This window comes from Fukomys damarensis, unplaced genomic scaffold (assembly GCF_012274545.1).
Source record: "Fukomys damarensis isolate Sample0158 unplaced genomic scaffold, DMR_v1.0_HiC HiC_scaffold_37, whole genome shotgun sequence".
NCBI classification, from domain to species: domain Eukaryota; kingdom Metazoa; phylum Chordata; class Mammalia; order Rodentia; family Bathyergidae; genus Fukomys; species Fukomys damarensis.
The window spans coordinates 54391115-54409711 of record NW_022900949.1 but is presented as its reverse complement, the minus strand read 5'-3'; the positions used below and the strand labels follow the sequence as shown (position 1 = coordinate 54409711).

Here is an 18597-nt window from a genome sequence, read left to right as displayed (position 1 = left end):
ATTAAGGATTATTTTAATGTTACGTCATTGCCTTTTCTCTTTTACTTTCCTCTTCAGTTTTATTTTAGGATTCCCTAATTTTAACGTTCATACAGAGATTTCTTTAACTGAAATACCGAATAGTTTCTTTGGCGTGAAAAACTGTAATAGTACACAGAATCCTAATAAGATAATTAATAATTTGAAATAGGAAGTAAAGGGCTAAAGGTGTAGGGAAAGTGGGAAGGGTGGGGGAAAGGTAATAAGGGAGAGGAAAAAAATATGAGAAACTGAAAAAATGGAAATAAAGTGTTTGTAAATGGGAAGGGGAGGAGGGGGTGAAGCGAGGGCAGGGACAAGGGGAAAAAATGAGAATCAAGACCTATTATGTAAAGGTACAGAATCCCAATGATGAATGTAACTGTATTGTATACCTAGACTGTACCAATAAACTCAATTAAAAAAATATATAAAGACCTCAAAACAACCAGCCCCCTGCAAATATAAAGACCTAATTCTAAAATGGGCATCTGAAATGAACAGACATTTCTCAGACAAAGAAGTAAAAGCAGCAAGTAAATATATGAAAAAATGCTCCACATCACTTGTCATTCGAGAGATGCAGATGAAAACAACACTGAGATTTCACCTCCCCCCAAAAAGAATGGCTGCTATCAAGAAATCACACAACAACAAATGTTGGTGGTGTTGTGGGGAGAAAGGAACTCTTCTCCATTGTTGGTGGGAGTGCAGACTGGTGCAACCACTATGGAAGTCAATATGGAGATACCTCAAAGAACTAGGATTAGAGGTTCCATTTGACCTAGCCATCCCTCTGCTGGGTATCTTTCCAAAATAATTAAAAGAATCATACTACAGTGATATATGCACACCCATGTTTATAGTGGCACAGTTTGTAATAGCTAAAACTTGGAAACAGCCCATCTGCCCATCAGTTGGAAACTGGATAAAGACGATGTGGTTTTTTTATAAAATGGAATACTACTCAGCCATAAAGAATGAGAAAGTAGATCCATTCATAGGTAAATGGGTACATTTTGAGCATATACTCCTAAGTGAAATAAATAAGTCACACATATGCAAATACTGAATAGTTTCTCTGGTGTGAAAAACTAAAATAGTACTCAAGATCCTAACGGGACAGTTAGCAATGTGAAATAGGAAGAAAAGGACCAAAGGTGTAGGGACAGTGAGATGGATAGGGAAAGGGGAATAAGGGAAAAGGAAAAAAATATGAGAAAATGTAAAAATGGAATTAAAGTGTTTGAAGGTAGGGAGGGGAGGAGGGGGTGAAGGGAGGATGGGGACAAGGTGAAAAAATGAAAACCAAGACCTGGCATGTAAAGGTACAAGATCCCAGTAATGAATGTAACTGTACTGTCTACCTAGAATGTACCAATAAATTCAATTTAAAATTAAAAAAAAATAATTTGCTACCTTTAACCCTAGGTACAAGATTTATAGTTATATAACAGAATGTAAGACAAATCAGAAAATTGTGTACAGTAAGCATCCTCACTGTAGAGCGATTTTACCCAAAGGGGAGAAATTTTAAAAGGGGAGGAGGGAAAAAATAGAGAAATGAAAGAAAAAAGAGATTAGAAGAAGCAAGGCTGAGGGACAAAAGATTATCCAAGGCTCAGGAAACTGGCGAGGAAGACAAGAGAGAAGGAAAGAAGAAAACAAAAATAAGAACAAAACAAAAAAACTACAACATTCACACTCAGAAAGAAGACAAAAACAAGCAATAAAAAATGAACAACAATGTAACAATAAAGAAACAAAAGCTAAGAAAGAACAAAAAGAAAAATTTGTCTGTGCTTTCAAGCCTGTGATTATCTTCTATGGTCCACTGTTCTGTGGTAGTGTCCAATGTGAGGCATGACTCTGCTCTCACTGGATAACCCCAACAAGGCAGCAGTAGGATTAGGGTGCCACTTCTGGAACTTTAAAAGCCATGGCGGGGGCTGAGCGCTTGCCAGCCTGACCTGCTCCCTGACCATTAATGTCTCCTTAGTTGTCCCTCACCCAGTCACTGTGGGAGTTCAACACTGGCATCCCTGAGATGAAGCCAACTCGAGGCTGCTCTGAGTCTCAGGTTCAGTTGGCCCCTCACTAAAATGGTGTCTGACTAGCCACTCTCCCCAGGGGATAAGACAGGGGCTTGGGCTAGAGTCACTCACCAGCTGTTGTAGCACACAGCACCCACTGTTCCATTCCACTGGTACATTTCTCCCTGAAGGTCTCTAGAGTTTCCTGCTTTCACTGTGTCTCTGTAGTTTTGATCTTCCTTTCTCTTGTCATGAGCCCAGAGCCAGGGAGCAGAGTGCTCCTTCCTTTTTCTGCAGAGGCCTTTGTCTTCAATTTCTCTGTAGGCTCCAATTTCCACTTCAGCTCCTTCCTGGGTCTCAGGGATTTCCTTCCCTCCTTCTTTCCTTTCCCAAGTTGTTATTTTCCAGTGTCTGGATTCCAAACCTTGGAGAGGCTTATTTGTTGCTGTTTACTGCTCCACCACCTTTCCAGAAGTCCCATTTGATCCTATTTCTTTCTTTTTAATGCTATTTCTTAACGATGTACGGGAGTTACCAGTACGTGTATATCCTTCACAGGAACCCTTTTGACTATATATGCCACATGAGACTTTTTCATTCTGTAGCTTGTCTTTTTTTCAGTAGTCATTCTTAATGAACAGAAGTTGTTAATTTAATGAAATCCAATGTAGCAATCTTTTATTTTATGACTAGTGCTTTCTGAACTGTGTTTAAGAAGCCTTTTTTGCCAGGCCTAGTGGAGCAAGCCTGTAATCACAGCACTTGGGATTGCTACAAAGTCAAGGCCAGCCTGGACTACATAGCAAGACCCTGTCTCAAAAAAACAAAACAAAATAATTAAATAACCATATGGTATGGTCTGTTTGTAGGCTTTCTGTTCTTTTACACTGATTTATAGATCTATACTTACACCAACATTATACCATTGTAATTTCTGTAGCATTAATATAAGCTTTGATATCTGTTAGAGTAGATTATCCTGCCATGTTCTTCCTGTTCAAGGTTGTCTTGCTTATTCTTGGACATTTACATCTGCACATACAATGTACACTTCCTATAGGAAAATCATATTTGTGGTTCCTTGATCCTTGCTGCTTTTAAGGGATCATTTTTCTGCCTGAACAATATGTATTTCCTTCAGGTAAGACATGTTGTTAGCAAATTTTCTCAGTTTCTGTTGGTCTGATAAATTCTTTATGTTACTTTCATCTTTGAAAAAGAATTTTTGAGGTATAGAGCTGTTAGTTGGCACTATGAAAATATTATACTGTGGCTGCCTTCCATGATTTTATTGAAAAGTCAGACACACCAGTCTTATTGCTGCTTTTTTGAAGGTGGAGATATTCCTTGACTTAGGATGGGGTTAGGTCCTGATGAACCTCTTTACTGTCAGTCAAAATACATTTAGTATGCCTCACCTACTGAACATCAGTTTAGCTCAGCCTCCCTTAAACATACTCAGAACACTAACATTATTAGCCTATACCTAGACGAAACCTAGACGTCTAACACACAGCCTAGTTACAATAAAGCGTTGAATAGTTTGGCCATCATGAAGTAAAAAAGTTATAAGTTGAACCAAGTCAGGGACTGTCTCTACTGTTTGTTTTTTTATTAACCAATTAAAAACTTTTCTCTTTATCTTTGGTTTTCAGTAGTTTGCTATGACGTTTTTAAGTTTTCTTTGTATTTCCCTTGTTTGAGATTGATAGCTCTACTCAAATCTGTGATGTACATCTCTGCCAGTCTGAAAGCTCCGAGAGAGTCTTTTGTCAAGTATTGATTATATCACACTCTCACTCTCCTCCTCCGGGACTCCAGGGACACCAGGTCACCTCACTTTCCTGTGTCTCTTCGCTTCTCTTCTGAATGCCCTGCTTCTCTTTCCCTTCCTCTCCCTCCTTCATCCCCTCTCTCTTTCTTCTCCTGAAGATTGAATTCAAGGAGTACTGAGTTATATCTCCAGCTCTTTCAAAAATCTTTATTTTGAGACAGGGTCTTGATAAGTAGCCTACACTGGCCTTGAATTTGAGATTTTCTGCCTCAACCTCCCAAGGAGCTGGGATGACAGGTGTGCAGCCCCACCAGCTGAATTTTTCATTTTGTTATTTCATGCGTCACTTCAGACACTGTCTTCCGACTTCTTTAATTATCTCTCTAACTCTGTCTAAAATGCTGTTACATCCCCTTTACTGAGATTTTAGATTCAATTGCTATACTGAATTTTTCAGTTCTAGAATGTCCATTTAGTTATTTGTTTAGTTTCTAGGGATTTTTTTCCTTAAAATTTGATACTGGGCTTATATTTCTTTGAATACTCTATGTAAGCATAGATCTTTAAAAGCACATGTGTGATAACTCAAACATCTGACTCCTCCTTGTGGGCTATTTATTTAGTGCACCGCTTCTACAGTGTATGGTTTGTGTTCAGGCTATCTTGCCTCCTCACATAGTATAGATATATGGATTTCTAGTTTTTACAAAACTGTTTATAGGCATAATTTGAGGCCTAAAATATTGCAATTGTCTTCCAGGGAGTATTATCATTTGCTTCTGGACCCATGAGGGTACCAGAAATCTAATCCAATTTCAGAATTTGAGGTGACTGAAAGTGATCTATAGTCCCTCAAGCACTTGTCTGCATGTGGCTCAGCTTCATTTCTAGGCTGTGGTCCTTCAAGGTCTCAGCCCAAAGCAAGGGAAGTTTTATTAGGGCTTCTTCACAAAGCTTTTCCTGGCATTGGGAGGACTGGCCAAAGTACTATGAAGCTTCTCAAGTTTCTCCACTGCCTTCTTTTAAATCAAATGCCCCCTGGGCATAACAGTCCCTGTAATATTTTCTTCCCTGCGTCCACATCCTCCTTGAGGTCATTTGCTCTGTGTGTGTGTGTGTGTGTGTGCGCGCGTGTGTGTATTTTTCATTGTTGTCATTAGTGAGAGAGTTGGGCTGAATTATCTGATTTGCCCTTCTAGAAGTGAATAAAGTCCTTGTCATTTGCAGCAACAGAAGTTTAAAAAATGGCAATCCATAATGGCATATGTAATACGGGATGTGATAAAAGTCAGATTCAATGAACATGGGGAAATCTTGACAGCCTAATGTGAAAAAAAATGTCAGTCACAGGGCTGGGGATTTAGCTCAGTGGTTCCGCCACCCCCATACCAAAAAAAAAAAAAAAAGTCATAAAACACAGCACAATTTCATTTATGTAAATACATATGTAATAAATACATATGTATGTAATAAAATATGAAATATACATAAATTTGATATATGTCAACTTAGTTTTTTCATGTATCAGCAGTAATATTTTTATTAGTACATATCTGCAATACATAATGATTACATTCATTCTGGGTACCTGGTACATGTACATAAGAGATCTTAATTCTTTTCATTTTCCCTTTCCCTATCCTCTCTTCTCCCTTCCTCTATCTCTAGATCCCATTCTCATTTACAAAAGACCTATCTGCCTACTATGTTCAATCATCTTTTATTTCACCCTTTAATTTATATTAGGTTTCTGATATAAGAGGAGCTATGTGACATTTAAGCTTGTGTGTCTGATTAATTTACTTAACAATATGGTCTCATGGTGCATCCATTTTTCTACAAGTGACTCAAATTTATCCTTCTTTAGGGCAGGGTAGCATTCCAGTATGCACAAATAGTACAGTTTCTTTATTCACTTATCTGTTGGTGGACATTTAGCTATTATGAGTGTTCTGCTGTAAACATGGGTGTGCACAGTGCACATCAACTTTAGGCTAGTGGTAACTCCAAGAAGTTGATGGGGGGAAAGAAGTGAAATTTAAGAAGTGAAGTTTAACCTATTATTTATGTAAATGTCTGGAAAACTTATTCCTTAAAATATATCTGACAACTGTTTGTTATATGCATGAGTGTCAGTTCTACTAAGTTCTACTATTTCTGCTTTTTTTTGGGAGGGGGGTCCTGGGATTGAACTCAGGTCCTTGTGCTTGCGAGGCAGGTAGCAGAACCACTGAGCTAAATCCCCGGCCCCTATTTTTACATTTTTATGTTTCAAATATTTTATTAAAAATACAGTTATTTGTTAGAAAAGAAAGCCTTGCAGTGTATCAGTCAGCAACCAAATAGACCACAACTGGACTACACATTGCATTCCGTTTTAAACTTTGAAGAAATATCTTTAAACTGTGACTCACGAGTCTGGCAATTTCTGGATTGCTCAGCTGAAGGCCCCAGATGCAGATCTCCTTCCCCGGGGTGTACCGCTCATCTCGGATTGTCATGAGCAGAGGTTCTAAGGAAACCGGTGGGAGGCCTGGCAGGGAGTCGGCAGGTCTTATGAGTGTAAACTGGAATGTACAAAACAACAGGTAGGCATCATCAACTCTGCTTCTGAGTATGTGGGAAAGGAGCATTATCAGCAGACAGGATTGGAAGGACATTTAAAATAGTCATTGACTGTGGGTCAGATGTGTGCTGGGTGGGAATCTAACAACTTCTGGAGTTCCTGCCATGTGCAAAACTTCAAAAAGTTACTACTTGCTATTGTATCAAAAAAAGCCAATTTTGTGAGGGTGCAAACAGCCTTTTCTTTGTTCTTCTTTAGTGAAACAGAAAAGAAGAGAGATTATCTAAGTACATCTTGTAGAACAAGGATAATAATCTGTTTTGTTTTGTTTTTTTTCCTGGTACCAGGGATTGAACTCAGGACCTTGCGCTTGCCAGTCAGGCGTGGTGCACTGATAATAGTTTTTCTCATGAGACTTTTATTCCAATGATATTCAAACTAGTCGTGGGGACCTCCCCCAGGCAACCCACCCAACATGAACAGGTCGAAGTGTTATAGTGAGGCACAGTGGTCCTTACAGAGGGGCTGTGATGTTTATTGCATTTCCGATGGTGACTGTAGTAAAAAAAAAGTTTGGAAAATGTTGCTGAAGGGACTAATTAATCTTTAATTAGTGGAGACTAATGACAAGAATTGAAACAGAATGATTAATTGGTGGTTATTTTAACACAGAAAGAATGGCTCTCTGGATCCCTGCTCCATTGGGATGAGTGAGGGACGTGTGTGCAGGGATCCTTGGGAAGGAAGGGCAAAGCAGGGCCCGAAAGGCCCCAAGAGCAGATGAGCTCGGTGGGGCTCGGCAGGTAGGGTGAGAGGAGTTTGAAGGGAAGAAAGAAGCCGTGGAGGCTGGGTTGGGATTCAGAGGAAAGACGGAAGGTTAAGGAGATCATCTCCCCACTCTGAAAACACATTCAGGAAGAATATGGTGGGATGGACAAAGAAACTGATTTTGTTTCAGAGCTGGTTTCCCCTCCATCCTCAAACCCTAGATTTAATCTCAGAAAAGAGATGACAAAGGTATTTTTTCTGAAAACCAGAACTCAACATTTGGAGGCAACGTTTTGTGTTTATTGACCTCGTGCCATATAACGTGGGCTTCATGATGTGAGTGGGGACACACTGGAGGTCAAGGGCAAAGTCATTCACTGGGAGGTTCAGAGCCCACGTGGCTGGATGCAGTGATGACAGAACTAGTCACCCCAGAGCTGGGCCTTTCAGATGTGGGGTATCAGAGGGCTGGCCACTCTGGATGACTGGTGTGGGAAAAGACAGGCGCCCAGAGGTGTAAGCAGGAGGGTAGGAGATGGCGTAGCAGAGCCCTTTGTGCCTGTGAGTGGGGCTTTGAACTTTGAACTTCCCTGGGTTAGGAATGCGGAGGCAGAGACAAGGCCAGCACTGGGTGTGAGGGGACTGAGGACCTGTGCTCCTGGGGAGTGAGCCAGGTCAGCCTGTTCTGAGAAGAGTAAGGACAGATGCCCATCCACTCACCCTCCTGAGGCTCTGCTCACTGTCAATGCTGCTTTTCAGGTCTCTTCTGATGGCTGGACACATGGATGTCTGGGAGTGTGCACAGTGCTTCTCATAGGTTTTCAGGAACTGTTGAAGAACTGGAGCGATGGGTGGAGGAGCCCCTTTAGATTTACCTTTTCCTTCCTTTACTCTTGGCATTGTTTTAGGGGGTCAGAGTCTGAAAACAGCGACTGGAACTGAAACCCAACACACAGACATCTTTTTAAGGCACAGAACTTGCCTCTCCCCGCTCTGAAAATCTTAACATTTTTCATTTGTTAAATGGGACAAGAGTCAAGATGGAGATAGGTAAGCTGGGTACAGTGCCTGTACTCCCAGAACCCGGGGGTGCGGAGGCAAGAAGCCCACATGTTCTAGCCCATTCTGGGCAACTTAGCAACTTAGGGAGACCCTGTTTCTTCTATGTCTCGGAGTAAAAGGAAAAAATTTAAAAATGGGTGGTGATGTATCTCAGTGAGAAAGCTTTGGGTTCAATCTTCAGTTAAACAAAACAAAACAAAACAAAACAAAAACAAAACACAGGGCCAGGGATTTAGCTCAGCGGTGCTGCTGCCTGCCTCACAAGCGCAAGGTTCTGAGTTCAATTCCCCATACCCCAAAACACAAACATGCACACACACCCCCCACCAAAAAAAAAGAAAAAAAGCCAAACCAAAAAACAAAAACAAGACAGGTAAAAGGACTTGTTCAACCCAATTTCTATGAACCCATAGGCCCATGTTGTTTCCTTTAAAGTCTTTAAAATGGTATAGTGCCCATGGACACAGTTATAAAAGAATGCAATTAACATTCAAACCAGGTACTAAATACTACCTGGGACATGCTGACTTAAAAATGACACAATTCAATTCTCTTCACTCATACAATTCTTGCCAGGCAGCACATATATTGTAGGCAACAGATATGGGTTTTAGTCTTGTCTCTACCATTGGCTCACTGGCTGGTTTTAGGCAAGTTGTGAAGCCATAACTTTGTGTACAATGCTCAGCACATAATGCAAGTGCCCAGAAGGCTTTATGTTGATGTTCATATTATTATTCTGATAGCTATGGCAAGACACCCAAGTAGTACTGATTTTATCTTTTAACATAGCCAGCCCTAAAAGGGGCATAAGGTCATGGTGGCCTCTCTGAACTGGCTTTACAGAGACCAAGGTTTACAGGAATTCTGGTTTTCCCATACCGAAAATTTCTAGCTGGAGACTGGTCAGTGTTTATTGTCTTCCATCAAAAAGGGCTCTTCTTTTAGAGTTCAGGCTGAATGGAGCACTAGAAGGAAAAAGGGCTGTTGAGGAAAGCAAACCTCAAAAGGAGCCTGGCTAGATGGGCGTGGTGGCGCACAACTGTAATCCCAGCACTCAGGAAGCTGAGGCAACAGGATTGCTGTGAATTGAAGCCAGCCTGGACTCCATAGCAAGATCTGCCTCAATGGATGGATGGACAGACAGACAGATAAAATAGGCAAATAAATAGATAGGAGCCTGGTTTTATAAACTCACTTTCCCACCTGCATGGCTACAGCATGTCCTCTTCCCCCTTCTAGCAGACAGAGTAATGTTTTTAAAATATAGATCAGCTCATGTGACCTTCTGGTTAAATTTTCCAATGGCTTCTTGTTACATTTATCTGTATTGAATTTTATATGAATTTTATCAGTTATTGATATATGTATGAACGTGAACCTGTATGAATGTGAATGTGAAGCTGTCTACCTTTGTTATTCACTCATTCTGCCAATTTTGCTTTTATGTTTTGAAGCTATGTTATTAGGTGCCTATAATTTACAACTGACAGTTTTCCTGGGAGAGCCACGCCTTTTTTTTTTTTTTTTCCCCCATATCAGGGATTGTACTCAGAACCTTGTACTTGTGAGGCAGGTGATGGCACCACTGAGCTAAATCCCTGGCTGTTATTATTTAATTTTTTTTTTTTTGTTATTTTGAGACAGGGTCTCACTATGCAATTGAGATTGACCTGGGACTCACTATGTAGCCCAGGCTGGTCTTGAACTCACAGCGATCCTCTTGCCTCAGCCTCCCAAGTGCTGGGATTACAGGCATGACCACTATGCCCGGCTTAATATCCTTTTTTAATTTAAAAAAAAATTTTTTTTTTTTTTTTGTGGTACCAGGGATTGAACTCGGGTCCTTGTGCTTGCGAAGCAGGCCACCGAACTGCTGAGCTAAATCCCCAGCCCCAATATCCTTTTTAAAAAAACAAAAAAACGAAAAACAAAACACTCTAGCAATGGTTTGTGACTTAGAGCCACAGTTTCCAAACTGTGCAATGGAGTGCTTACAGGCATTGCCACAAACTCACAGGGAACTGTGGAATATTTGAAATTTTCAAGAGAAAGCCAGCAACATCTGTTAAATGCCAAGTGAACGAGAGCTGAGGCAGTTCACAATTTCAAATTAGACCACACATTTATTAGCATCCTATTGCTACATAATACATTATCTCATCAGGAGTGAAAAACATCCTGAAGGGGAGGATCTAGCAGGATGTAGAGCCACTTGGGAACCAGGGTTAGGGAAAAATCACAATATTACAGTGCTAGTTGGGACCGAAGAGTATTGGGCAAACCAGGAGGGGATTCACTCTACCTCTCCTGCACCCATGGGCATCACCTGAGAGTAGCCTCAGACTTCTCTGCTCAAGGCTATGCTCCCGGCAGCAGCTGCAGAGCACAGACTGGATAGCTACCTGAAACCCACCTGCCATCCTGGGCCTGGTAAACCTTTTTAAAAAATATTTATTTAATTTATATTTTTAGAGACAGGGTCTCACCATGTAGTTTGAGCTGCCTTGAACTCACTAGATAGCCCAGGCTGGCCTCAAATTCATGACAATTCTCCTGCCTCAGCTTACAGGTGCATGTCATAATGCTCAGCTTTAATTTTTATTTTTATTAGTGCATGTTTGCAGTACATAATGATTACATTCATTGTGGGGAGCTGGTATATGTACATAACACATTTGAATTGCTTCTTCATTCCCTTCCCTTCCTCCATCTCTTGGTTCTCTTGCCTTTTGCAAAAGATCTGCCTATTTCCTATTATGTGTCTTTTATTTTGCTTCTTTTTGGTACTGGAGATTGAACTCAGGTCATTGCACTTGCAAGGCAGGTGGCAGAACCACTGAGCTAAATCCTCGGCCCTTGCTCTTTAATGTATTATACTTTGGGTTTCTCATGTAAAAGAAACTCCTGTGATAAGCTTGTGTGTCTGATTTAGTGAGGCCCACAATCAGAAAGGACTAAGTCCCAGCTAAGAACAGAACTAGGTCTCCTGAATCCTAAGGCTTTTTCTTTTTTCCAGTGCTGGAATGGAACCCAGTGTTCAAACATGGCTCTATCACTGAACTACACCCTCAGCCCACAGGCCGCTTTGGGTGAACATCCCAGGTGACTCATTATTTGGCGACTGGTGATAGTGGAGCGGCATCATGGGTGGATGTGCATGTTGGAGAGAGAGAGTCATCTGGGCTTTGGTTCAGAAGGAAGCGCTTTGAATCCTGGGTGCACTGATTGCTAGTAGGATTGACTGTGGACAATCAACCTCACTTCTCCAATCCCACTTCCTTTATCTGTAAAATTAGGAACGATGCTTCTCTGTTCACACTCCCCCCAAACCCTGAGAAGAAGCCCGTGAAGCCTAATTTTACACTAGCCAGTCTATGATACTGTTACTCCAGCCCAACTAAATTAGGCCACGTATTATTAGCATCCTGTTGCTACTGGGAATTATTGGAGTTTTCCCAAACAGGAGTTTCCAGCCAGAGACTCTCCAAAATGTTTATTATCTTACATCAAAACGGGTCCTTTGGGGGGATCTATTCCTGGTAGATAATCCCAAAGAAACTGGTAAGAGACAGGGTTGTTGAGAAAAAAGGAAACACCAAAAGGAACCTGGCTTTGACAAATACAAATATACCCATTGCAGCTTGCGCGAAGAAGCATCTTCCATCAACCTTCTCTAAGTATTTACAACTGCACAAACTACACACATAAATTCGGCTCTGTGAAGACAATGTAATATATCATCACAAGCTTTTAGGAATGCTACGTTCAGGTTTAGCAAACACAGGTGGCTTAAGCCAGCACCGACGGGTTGATCTCAAGTGAATGTTACAGAAGGTAAAGGTGTAGTACCTCACCCTGGCAGGAGGGCTCTACTCATCTCATCCAAAGGTGGCTTCCCGTTCCTCCCCAGTGTCCTGGAGACTGGAAGGTAGGAGCGGAGGCTGAGAGTGTGAGCAGGGACGGGCAGGCCCTGTGCTCTATCCCACGGAGAGAAGCCTGGCTCTGAATCCCCTGCTTGCCCAACTTGGTCAGCTGCTGGTTTCCGCCCCAGGGTCTCAGAGGACCAGAAAAGGAGGCAGGGAAGGGCCACGCTCTACTATCTCCGAGGTTGCCGGGGCATCCAGTGACTTTAATACACTTCCGAGGAAATCCCAGGTACCCACCTGCAGACCAGGGAACGCCAGCTGCGGTGCACCGTCCCGGCGCGTCCCCCGGAAAGGAGGAGAGATGGCCTCGGGAGGGAGTGGGAAGCTTTTAACACGGACGCACAGTCCCAGGCCCGGCGCTTCCCGCGTCGGCGGGCGCCATGGAGACGGCAGTGAGGGGCGGTCCCGGGAGGCACGCAGGGCCGAGGGCGTGTCGCGAGCAGGCGTGGGCGCTAACTGGAGGCCGAGACGGTAGTAGTTGCCAACTGGATTTTTATATATTTTTTTTATATATGTCACACGTCAAACATGTTAATTCATGCCCGCCAGTTGCCACTCCCTGTACCTGCACAAGTCCCAGGAGCGCGACTTTGTTTCTCCTTCCCTGGTGATTGCGGTGCTCGATCCGGTTGCCTCCGCGCTGATTCGGGGTCCACTCCGGGCAGGCGTCCGATGTCTCCTCAGGCAGTGTCGGCTGACTCGGGCGTCCGAGTGGGGCGAGCTGGTCTTCCCCGCGCTCCCTCTTATGCTATTCTAACTTGGGGTGTGTGGCACTGGTTCGGGTTTATCACTTCACACATATTGGGCCTGGTTTTTCCTTGTCCTGTCCCGATATCCCCTCTTGGAAGTGTCTCTCCTCATGGTGGCATCAGCAGCCGCGTCCTGTCCCCAAGTGACAATGACCAGCCAGGAAAGGAGGGCCCTTCTCCCAGAAACCTCTAGAGCACTTCCCCTCTCCCCATCTCCTTGCTTAAATGGACACACATGTGCGGCCCAGACATCCTGACAAAGAAAGTGAGACCGCCTTGGTGGCCTCAGGTCCTCATGGCTCTGCAGCACATGGCTGCCTGAATAACACTGGAACTGTACTCTGAAGTAAGCAGGTTGTGGCCTTTGGTGAATAGCTAATAGTGTCTGTCTGCTACGGGGAACCAAGGTTTTCATATTGTTAGGGAGAAGGAAAAGAAACAGGTATGAGTTCACAGGACAGGTTTATTTCGGAACAAACCTGAGAAGCTACGCTCTGGCACTATAGACCAGACTGGCTACTCTTATAGAGGCTATGAAGGTCTTTTGTAGGGTCACAGGCAGAAAAGGAGGGAGTTGGGTGAAAAGGAGTGTGGTCACCCATCAGGGACAATGCTTGAGAGGCACAGGGAGTTGCGGTTATTGTCAAGCGCAGGGCTGAGTAATGATGGAAGTTATGGGTTGCAGCTATGGTCATGGGCCTTGGTAACCCATGAGTATTCACTTCCAACAGGTACACAAACACAGAAGAAGGAGGGGTTTAATGTGATCTGTGCACCTGAGAATGGTAGGATGCCTTCACATACGAAGACATTTGATGTGGTGTTATTCATAAATACAAAGAGGTGGAAACTATGGGGTTTAGAAATTGTACATTTATTTGAATTTATTCTACAAGGAGTAGAATCCAGCTTCCAACCTCATCTCCCTGGCTCCAAACCCACATTTTCAGTTGCCACCCCTTCCTTGGATTTAACAAAATATCTAGCAACAACAGAAGTGAAGGCAATAGAAAAGATTCCAAAATGGGCATGACTTCAAAAATGAAAACAAAACAGTGACGGCACCGTACACCCCAAGGAGTGATTCCTCACATTTTTAGCACAGTTTTTACGTTTCTTTTCTTTCGGTCCTGGGGAACTGAACCCAGAATCTCACGCCTGTGCACACTGAGTGCAGGCCCTGCCACCGTGTACGCTCCAGTCGTCGGTTGTCGCTTTAGAGATCAGAAGACTCCAAAGCAGTTCTTTGCCTGATTCTTGCTGAGAGACCAAAACGGCTGAAAGTTAAAACAATGTCAGTTTAAATTCCCATGATTCTGCCTGCCTTTCTGGGTCAACCAAACCTACAGTGTATTTTAAAAGAAAACTGGTCAGCCTGAGATTTAGCTCAGTTCATTTCCTTACATCACCAAACTTCTGAAAATGTATCCACGCTCACCCACCTAACCCTCCTTTAATTTTTTCATCAGAGATTAAGGGAAGCTGTGGAGGAAAAGCTCAGTTCCAATTAATCATTTTGATAACTTATGAGGCTGGCTAAAGTTTGAGGGGAAAGAAAATTGAATCCTTTTTTTGTAATTGTAATGTGTTTAGATATAAAGTATCTAAATTTCAGACAGATCTCAAAATTCAAAATTAATTTTTCCCAGGGGCTGGGTATTTCCCTCAGTGGCACCACGCCTGCCTCACAAGTGCAAGATCCTGAGTTCGATCTCTAGTACCAAAAAGCAAGACAAAAAAAAACCAAAATTTACTTTTCCCTCAAAACCATGTGCGTGTTGCCAGGCGTGGTGGTGCGCATACTATAATCCCAGCACTGGGGGAGCTGAGGCAGAAAGATCACTGCAAGTTCAAGGCCAGCCTGGGCTACATAGTGAGTTTAAGGACAGCCTGAATTATGTAGTGAAGCCCTGTAAAGAAAGAAAGAAAAGCCATGTGTGTGTTTACTCATAATAACCACAACATTTTTCTTGGGCTTTATAACTGCCTTCCCAGGCTTACTCTGCTTGCTTTGCAGGAAGGGTTCATGCTGCCTGGGCCTGCAGTCCAGCCAGCTGGGCTACCTTGCCACCTTAGAAGTAGGTGAATCTGCTCTGGTCATGGTTACTTGAGTGTTTTTTGCTTATACCACAATCTGCTTTACTTCTCAGATTCAATTTTCAGCTTATATGTGCTCATACTGGTAGGGCAGTTTGTGGGGACGGGTGCATTTTATCTTCAGCCTAACAGCAAGTTAAAATGTGGGGCTGGGAACTTAGTTCAGTGGTAGAACGCTTGGCTAGTGTGCGAGAAGTCCTAGGTTCAATCACCAGCACCACAAAAAGTAAATGAAATAAATTTATGGCGTGGATACATCTGTGAGAACTTAGTTACAGGGCCTGTGGCTCCTTGTGGCGCTCCTGTGCCTCCAAGATTTGTAAATGTAGTCCTGCTGATGTAGAATGTTTCTTTCCCTGGAAAACTCTTACTCTTTTTTTTTTTTTTTTTTTTTTTTTTTTTTTGCGGTATAGGGGGATTGAACTCAAGACCTTGTACTTGCCAGGCAGGCACAGAGACACTGAACCACATCCCTGGCCCTCTTACTCATTCTTTAAGACCCAATTTAAAGTCCCTCCTCCTCCGGAGGGCAGTAGGGTCTCATGGCTCTTTATACTCACCCACATTCTTTTGGGATGATTTGGGTTTTTGTTTCCTTACTGCAAGGCTTTCCAAGTCCTTAAAAACTTTTTAGAAGCCTAATTTTAATATTATGGGATATTTCCACATGATAGAACAGAGATACGCGTGTATACAGTAGAATATATGCAAAGCATACAAGGTATACAAAATAATAAAATACACTGAAACAAACATCTGTGTAATCAACATTCACCTATATGTTGGGCCTGGGAAACCTGCCTTTGTGTCCCTCCCTTTGTGTACCTCTCTTTAGGTGACTACTATCCCGAATTGGGTATTTATCATTCCCTGATTTCCTCATAAGTTTACAACTTATTACAATCTTTTTAAAAACATTAATTTTATTGGTACATTTAAGGTATACATTCATCATTGGTACATTTAAGGTAATGACATTCATCACTGGAAATTTGCACCTTTACATGATCCGCCTTGGTTCTTATTTTTTCCCCATTCTCCTGCTCTTCCTTCAACCCCTCCTCCCCTCCCTATCTACAGACTTTGTTTCCATTTTTTCTTTTTCTCACATTAATTCCATTCTCTTCTTTCATTTCCCCTCCCACTTCCCCTTCCCCTTTGCACCTTTTCGTCCTATTTCACATTCTCTATTATACCTTTTAGTCCTTTTTTATACTTGCAGTTTCTCACACTAAAGAAACTACTTGATATTTACACATGTGTGTTTTATTTATTTCACTTAAGAGCATCGCCTCAATGTGTGTCCATTTAGCTATAAATGTCTCTAGTTTCTCATTCTTTATGGCTGAGTAGTACTCCATTTAATTAAAAAACACATTTTCAACTTACTACAATATTATAGAAAAAACTGTGCATATAAAAGGGTTTCTGTTGCTTCCTAGTTCTTTGGATTTTACAATTTTGCCATCTGGTGAGTGCAAAACATCATTTTGTTGTAATTTTTATATGTATTATAGTGTATATTTTCATTTCACAATTACAAATGGGTCTAAGTATTGTGTAATATGTCATTTGATTTTTAGCAAAAAATTGTTTATCTTTTTATCCATTTTGCCACAGGCCTATTTTCTTTCTCTTGATTTGTAACAATTATTTATATTTTTTGGATACAAGTTTTTGGTGAGTTATAGGCATTGTGAACATTTTCTCTTAGGCTGTGGCTTATCGTTTTTTTTTCTTTATGGCTTCTTTAGGTGAATTTAACTTCCTAGTTTTACTGTGGTTTAATTTACCAGGCATTTCTTTTTGTAGGATATTTTTGTGGAAATCCTTTTTATTTAGGAAATCCTTTTCCCCAAAACAAAGATGACATGGACATAGACAGATACTATTATTAGACGAGAGGAAGGGATGAAGGGGGTGTCGGAGAGTAGTAGCGGGGCTGGATATTACCAAAATATGTTTTATACGTAGATGAACGTTTCTTTAAGTAAAAAAAAAAATGTTTAAGGTGATGGAGATGCTAACCACCCTGAACTTGCTGCACATTGCATACATGTACCAAATTATCACCCTGTACCACATATGTTTGCACAATTAAAACAATAATGAATTTTACAAAGAAATCCTCTCCCCCATGGTCTTAAATATATTCCCCCACCTTTTAAAAGTATTCACATTTTGATCTTTCACAATAACCTCTCCAGTCTATCCAGAAAGCAATGGAGCTGAGGGCCGTTGCTCAGTGGTGGAACGCTTGACCTATGCATGAGGCCTGCCTGGGTTCCATTCCCAGCATCACACCCCCCCACACACACACTCAGCAGAGGATCTGAACAATGGTACTATAGATATCAAGACACCCAGTGCTTCTCGCACATTCACTGAATAGGTGTGTCTTGTCCCTACCGCTCTGACATTACCTAGGGTTTACATATGGGTCACTCAAATGAGGGACTCTGACTGTGGGCTTTTATTTCTGGTCTTTTGGTATATTTTTCTTGGGCCCATAGCTCTCTATTTAAATTATCGTAGCTTGATACTAGGTCATGTTTCCTGACAGGAAACATCCAAGATAGACAGTTCAGCCATCTTGGCCTTTTCCTCTTTCACAAACATTTTTATATTAGCTGTGCAATTTCCATTGAGAGATCTGCTGGAATTTCAATTGGCATGGCACTGATCCAAAATTTAACTTGGGAATAATTGAGTCTTCCTGTCAATAAACATGTACTTAGGTCTTAACTCATATCTGTCTCAGAAAACTGTCTAGTAGTTCACCAAGCCTGTTCCCTTTTTTCAGCTCACAGCTGAAGCACATTTCCCGGCTTCCCTGGAAGTGACGCTTGGCCAATGTGAGTTCTGAACAGTGGCTGCAGGAGAGAGCTAGAAGTGCTGTGCCTCACTCCTGGCCAGTCGGCCCCTCAGGTGTGACCCTTCTCGTTCTGTCTCTTCCCCCAAGTGTAGACAAATGCCCAGGGTTGAGAAGAGGATTCTGCGATCTTACAAAATGATGAAGGCACAAGATGGAAGGACCTGGACCTCTCAATCACTGTGTGGAAGTTTTTCAAACTGAATACCTACAGGGAAGTGTTGGGCTGGAAGAACAGGAGAAAACACCCATTGTGCTATACCACAAGAATCCGGAGTTGGTTAGAATAGTTTTTTTCTAACAAATATGATACCTTGCAATTTTATTTCACAATTTTCCCCATAAATAACTTATCTATCTTTTGTTGATTTCTTCCTAGACACCTTAATAGTCTGTCATATGTGACATTTTATAAAAGAAAAAGTAGCATGTTTTTTCACTGGTGCTAGTATAAAGTAATTATTGTTTTTATATCCAGCAGATTTATTCCAGCAATTTTGATCAAATCTCTTACGAATTTTGTTAATTTGGCTATAGATTCTTTGGAGTTTTTTATGTAAACTATCAGCTGATTGACCGTCAGTTTGGTTTCTTCCTTTCCAATCTTTCCATCTTTCTTCTTCTTTTCTTATTCATGCTAGCTAGGACATGATAGCAGTGGTTCTTGCATCATTCCATTTTTCTTTTCTTTTCTTTTTTTTTTTTTTGGTACCCAGGATCAAATTCAGT

At 41.8% G+C, this 18597-nt stretch overlaps 1 protein-coding gene and 1 long non-coding RNA gene across 5 annotated transcripts in view; one reads left to right on the top strand and one right to left on the bottom strand.

Annotated features, from left to right (window-relative positions):
* LOC104851043 overlaps window positions 1-12531 on the bottom strand; it is a 57352-nt gene extending 44821 nt beyond the window's left edge. The window contains exons 1-4 of one of the 3 annotated variants that reach the window (XM_010608201.3): window positions 12388-12531; window positions 9104-9189; window positions 7880-8097; window positions 6240-6392 (exon numbers count right to left, since the gene is read on the bottom strand). In XM_010608201.3, coding sequence (XP_010606503.1) covers window positions 6240-6392; window positions 7880-8059 — 333 coding nt within the window. In that variant the 5' untranslated portion in view covers window positions 8060-8097; window positions 9104-9189; window positions 12388-12531. The remainder of the gene's footprint in view (window positions 1-6239; window positions 6393-7879; window positions 8098-9103; window positions 9190-12387) is intronic. The other 2 variants (XM_010608203.3, XM_010608200.3) reach the window with 2 other exon arrangements.
* Window positions 12532-12546: 15 nt separating this feature from the next.
* LOC104851042 lies at window positions 12547-18122 on the top strand. Of its 2 annotated transcripts, none has more exons than XR_777136.1 (3): window positions 12547-12621; window positions 17800-17851; window positions 17964-18122. It is a non-coding gene; the product is annotated as an uncharacterized LOC104851042 (long non-coding RNA). The 2 variants fall into 2 exon arrangements; XR_777135.1 differs by having other exon boundaries at window positions 17959-18122.
* Window positions 18123-18597: the final 475 nt, after the last annotated feature.